General features: G+C 41.5%; 1 protein-coding gene across 1 annotated transcript; it reads right to left on the reverse strand.

Annotated features, from left to right (window-relative positions):
• Positions 1 to 1,768: 1,768 nt before the first annotated feature.
• On the reverse strand, positions 1,769 to 4,918 carry Mageb5l1 (MAGE family member B5 like 1). The gene is made up of 2 exons (XM_008773314.4): positions 4,880 to 4,918; positions 1,769 to 3,035 (listed from the first exon to the last, which is right to left on the reverse strand). Exon 2 carries the CDS (start codon positions 3,006 to 3,008, stop codon positions 1,980 to 1,982), a length of 1,029 nt encoding a protein of 342 aa, XP_008771536.2. The 5' UTR covers positions 3,009 to 3,035; positions 4,880 to 4,918; the 3' UTR covers positions 1,769 to 1,979.
• Positions 4,919 to 5,715: the final 797 nt, after the last annotated feature.

The raw sequence follows: 5,715 nt of genomic DNA on the forward strand, positions 1-5,715 counted from the left end.
GTATTGATTTGCATGTGGGGTAGACTGTCCCAGAAGACCTAAGAAGATCTTAGAATTTGTGATGAATCACAGATCCTTCTACTGCCTGCAAGATGTACTTCTATCCAGCTATCTCATTTTAGTTATTATTTACTTAAAATATAGCCCTTGATAAATGTTTGGAAAAATAAATTGGAAAATAAAATCAAGATAACCTAATATGTTCTCATCAATTAGGATTTTTTCATGGTGCATGTCAAATGGTGTCAATAGATGTTGAAAAGTCCTGCTATTTTTATTATACTGTGTCCTGGACATCTCCTCTGAGCTAAGCACAAAATGTAAGGCTCCCTTTGCTAGCAGGGATTCCTCTTCTCTACTTTATCTGGGGGAGCTCAACCCTCAACGCCCTACCTGAGGAATGTCACATAAGTGAAATTACAGGTTCAACTTCCTGGAATGCCTCTCCATGCAAATAAGGCCCTTAAGCCAGTGACTTAAGCCTCAGCAATGAAACTTCATACTGAGAAGAACCCCTTCCCACTTTCCAAGGTTTATATAGTACTTGTTCACTCCAAATAAAGAGCCTAAGTTTTTTCGTTGAATACTGTCTGAGAGAGTTGTTTAGTTGAATGTCTTCTAAAAGAGCTATATCAATGAAAAATTCGTAGAAGATCCCCAGCCCCCACTCCCGCATTCACTGCCATACCGGATCTTGCTCTGGACTCGATTTATCCTTCCCCATCTAGTGTAGAGCAATGCCTGGACACCCTAAGGGGAAAAGTGAAACTGTAACCCACAGTCTTATGCATGCTGCCTCAGTCTTTCTGAGTTCATATGTATATCATTCCAGTTGGGTCTGAAACACTGTTTTCTTGGACTCTACCACCTCTAGCTCCTACAATCTTTTTGCAACCTCTTTCACAGATCTCTGAGTCTTTAGGGGAGGGGTTTAATGAAGATATCCCCATTTAGGATAGAGTGAGAGAGCTTTACACACACACCCCCCATTTTGATGTTAGCTATGCAAAAACAAGGAAGAGTAGAATTTTTTCTCACTTGATCTTGTACTTTTCTTCTCTTCCTCCTTCTTTCTTTTTTTCTTTTCCTCTCCCTGACTCCCTTCCTCCTTATCTCCCTCTGCCTTCCTTCCCTTTCTTCGCTTGTCCTTTACTTTTGTCCATTCCTTACTTCCCCGTATTAGCCCTTCCTCAAAGTCTTAAATAAGGGTAGCATTATTACGAATTGGGTCATTTGTCACCTTGATCTTGCATGTTTCTGTATCCAGAACAGTGAAAATTAAATATCAATTAAGGTGATACCCATACATTCCACCCTAACCCCAGTGTATATTTTATCTGAGCTGCTAGCATAGACTTACAGGGTTTTGCCCCTAAACTCCTATGTATACTATGTAAAGTTATGGCATTTATTCACTACTTTAAAAGTCCAATTATCCCAAATCGTACATGACTGATGGATGAAAATTAAATCTGGTTTTGGGAATTTGACTCTTCCTTATTTGCCACATGCCTTGTTCAATGAACTTCAACTTGATTGCTCTTGTAAGAAACCACCACCTTACACCAATAAACCTTACACCAATTTTAGTTTCCATTAGCTCAGAAAGGGGAAATTCAGTCCTACTGGACAACTGCAGAAATTGGCTGGAAAAGTCTGCAATTGAAGGCTGGAATATTATATTACCTTTCTAACACTTTCATATGGACTTCTAAAGGTAACATATTTAATATATGTTTGTTGTATATCAGTAAATAAGCACAAAGTATGATGCATAAACATTTATTTTTATGTTTTTTATAATCCAGAGAAAATATTTCCTTGCATTTATTGAATTTAACTTTACCGAACCAAACAAAGAAAGCAACTAAAGGAAACTAGTCTTAACCATGTTGACAATCCCCTGATATTCCCGGTGTACTGACCTACTAACTCTTAAGATTATATTTTCAAGAAAATCTCTTGATGACAGGAAAAGTTCAAGTGTCAACAGGGGTGGTAGAAGCTGTTGGTGATTTTTCTGGGGAACCTTCAGTAGATTGGTCAGTGGTATCAGTATTATCTTCATCTCTGACTTCTGCTCGCTCTTTCTCATCTTTCAAAGCCTCTTGGTAAAGGGCTGAGATGGCATGAGGTGTTGTTTTGTTGATCTTGGCCAAATATTCCAGGACCTTCATCTTGCTTGTTTCAGCATGGGCTTGGGGACCCCACAGGAACTCATAGCGTGGAGGATCACTGTGGGCCACCTGCCGGTACTCCAGGTACTTCAGCTTCACCAAATACTGGGTCATGAGCTTCCGGGGCTCACCAAAGATGCGGTGCTTCTTCCCTGGATAGATTTGCTTCTTCTTCAGGATTTTCCAAATGTCTTCTTCACTGGCGCTGTTGCCTTGAATGAAGATGATACCCAGGATACTCATCAGGAAACCGGTCTTGGGTAAGCCTTTACCAGCACGGATCCTCCCATTGTTGGGGAGCTTCAGCTTGCTGATGAGGTCGTATGAGGGTTGACTGGAGCTGACTTCCCTCACTTCCACTGCAAAGGCATCTTCCAGCTTCTCAGAGGCTTTCCTGAGGATCTCAGGAAAGTCTTTTTCATACTTCTTGGTGATAACCTTCAGCATTTCTTCCTTGGTAGTGAGCTGCTTCAAATTGTAGTTGTGGAGCAGGTACTGTAACAGTATTGCCACCCTCCTTGCGATCAGATCTTGGTGCAGAAAAGGGCGATCCTTTTGTACACTTGGCTCACTTTCCTCATGGGAACTTTCATCTGATTCTGAGGAAGAGCTACTCAGAATAAGTTTGGCAGATGGTTTTGCTTTCTGACTTGCCTTGGGAGTGCTGGAAGACTTAGCCTTAGGCTGGCTCTGGGAGGTGGCAGAAGACTCTCTTGCTGCCTTTGGTGTTTCTCCTGCTGTTGCCTGATCATCTCGACAAGCCTGAGCCTCACCTTGGTTCTGGAGGTGTTTCTCCTGAGCATGGGGCTTGCTCTTCTGACTTCGAAGCATGATCACTGATGTTGGTGATGCAAACACCTGATGAGGGGAGAATGAAATTATATGAGCACTCCATCAAGGGAAATCCTCCTTGTGTTTAACTAAGTAAGATTCTGCATGTTTCTATGAGAACACTTCTTTAGGAGCCTACTGACCTTCTATTCTTAACTGCCTACTTCCTAAGAAAGAAGGAAGAGAAAGTCTTAGGTTATAGCCTATCATTCCCAACTGTGCTGGGCTTGGCTGCAAGCAGGGAGATGACATTCATGTCTTCTGCTCTTAGACTTTTGATACCCTCTCAGTTCCCTGTGAAAATCTTTATGTGAAATCTTGGAAATCCTGAGCCTCTGTTCTCTACCACTTACTAAATGTCTCTCTGTGATACTCTGTTGTATGTGAAGGAGGAAAGCTTATGAAGCTCCAACTCTAGACAAAAAGTATAGTCAGTGACCACCATTTTTTAATCTCTCAGTAATATTTGTCCCTTCCCAATCACATACCCAGGATCGTACTTTAACTGTCATGTAGAATATTTAGGTCATCTCCTCTAGCCAAAATCCCTCCCCACTATTTCCTCATAGCATGGGAGTAAATGAGGGCCTGACCCATAACTACTACTGTTGTTAATAATTTTTTTCTGGGGTGTTCCCACTAGTGTGAATACATCTTAGCTTCCTGAGATGTAGTGCGGATACTTCTGTGGGAGTAGCAGAGACTGAGAACAAGTGGGTGTGTGGCAGGGAAGGGACAAATATTATTCAAACTGCACAAAGACAGATAAAAATGGTAGTCACTAACTGTATTTTTTGTCTAGGTTTGGAGACTCATGAGGTTTCCTCCTTCCACATTACCATAGCTGTTGGTATCCTTCTTGTCCAGGTTGAACTATAGTCAGCCACGAAAATAAGCATTCGTGTAGCACTGTATGTATTTAACAAATCACATTGTATGTATATATTTAGTAATATACACACCACCACCACCACTAATAACAACAATTTAAAAAAAAATAGGCCATGAATTTGAAGGAGAACAAGGTGGGCACATTGGAAGTGTTTGGAAAATGAAAAAGGAAGGGGGAAATTCTGGAATATGATCATCTCAAAAATAAATTAATTCAAAATAATATAAAAAATGGTAGTTGCTGCGGTAAGAGTGTTTTTTACAGTGGTGAAAAATGAAAAAAGTTTTATGCTTCAAGATGGAGGTACTCCTCTGAGTTGGGCCAAAGCGGTTAAAATGGGCACCGTTTCCGGGGAGGGGGGGCAGGGCCTCTTAAGGTTGGCAAAGAATGGTAGGTAGAACATACTTTGTGGGCCTTGGCTGTTTTTAGAGATGGGACAAAAATAAAAATAAAACCCAGACTTCCAGTAGGGCAAGAATACCGTTATTCCCTTTGGTTCATATAAAGAGTAAGAACAACAATATAGCTTTTAAGAACTGGCAGTTTTCTGAAATGGCCGCCTGACTAAGGAAAAAGCCAGAAGGTCACACGGGGGTTACTCCCGCTAGGGGAACCAGTGCTGTAGGGAGGGAATGGCAAGGGTAGGGAAAGGAGGCGGGGGTAACAGAGAGGGAAGCTCTCAAGGATAGAGATGGAGGCTTTATTTTGAGGTGGACCAAGTCTGACCAGGGGCCACCTTTGGGCAGGGCCGAGAGGTGTAAGGGCCCTCAGCTTTGAGGGGGCGAGAAGGGAGCTAATGGCGGTTGGTGGTGAAGGGAATTTCTAAGGGACAGAAACCGAGACCAAAGGGCATGCAGGGCTTCAAAAAAAAACAAAAAACAAAAAACAAAAACAAAAAAAGAAAGAAAGAAAGAAAGAAAAAGGGAGGAGGGGGACTCTATTCCTAGATGGCTGTTTCTCAGCCGCAATAACTCCTAACCTTGTTTCCTAGTTTTGTTGAGTCACAGGCCTCAGAAAGCTCTCCTCAGCACCTCCTGGTCCGGTCCTCAAACTGTGACAAGGGAAGTAACAGTTGTCTCCAAGGAAAACGAAAGGACCTTGGAGAGAGGCATCCTGGAAGCCCCGCCTCTCTGGCGCCACCTGTGGCTTGGGGTGTGTAGTTTCTCACTCTTGTAGCAGACTGTACATACTCCGAAGCGATTTTAGTGGATTCCTTCTGTCACTCCACCTTACTGGGAATCATGCCTTTTGAAACGCTCCATCTAGACATCACCCTCTCCAGGCTACTCGGAGAGAAAGTTTCCTGCACAATTTGTTTTTCTGCAAGTCTGTAAATAGCCCAAACTTTGTCTTGGCTCCTATCTCTTTAAAAATTTTATAGCAGATGTCATATCTGTAAATATTCACAAGTACTATCCTTCTTCAAATATTGGGAAAAGCCAGGGTGTGTCTTCGGGGTTTGGGGAGAAAATCCAGGACAAGGACTTAGAATAGAAAGAAACTTTACAGACATTACATATTTATGTATTCCTTCTCTTTAATAGCACCTTTATTTTTTTTTGAGTCAAACCCCTCATTTATGTTCATATTCTTTTTACTCCAGCAGTGGATCCAATCCAGTATTTTGAGTACAAAATCTATTTTTACATCATTTGGGATACCCTTGAGGGGATGATTTAAAGATAAAGAAATTTCAATAAAAATATATCAAATTCAAAACAAAATTAGTGAGGAGAAAAACAAACAATTTATTTTAATTTATATTTATGTTTGAGTGCCTGTATGTGTGTGCACCACTTATGTGTGTGTGGTGCT

Source organism: Rattus norvegicus, chromosome X, assembly GCF_036323735.1.
Source record: "Rattus norvegicus strain BN/NHsdMcwi chromosome X, GRCr8, whole genome shotgun sequence".
Lineage (NCBI taxonomy): Eukaryota > Metazoa > Chordata > Mammalia > Rodentia > Muridae > Rattus > Rattus norvegicus.

Bases quoted from the DNA above. Each gene is read 5' to 3' on its own strand.
- Mageb5l1 (XM_008773314.4), bottom strand. From the start codon at position 3,008: ATGCTTCGAAGTCAGAAGAGCAAGCCCCATGCTCAGGAGAAACACCTC.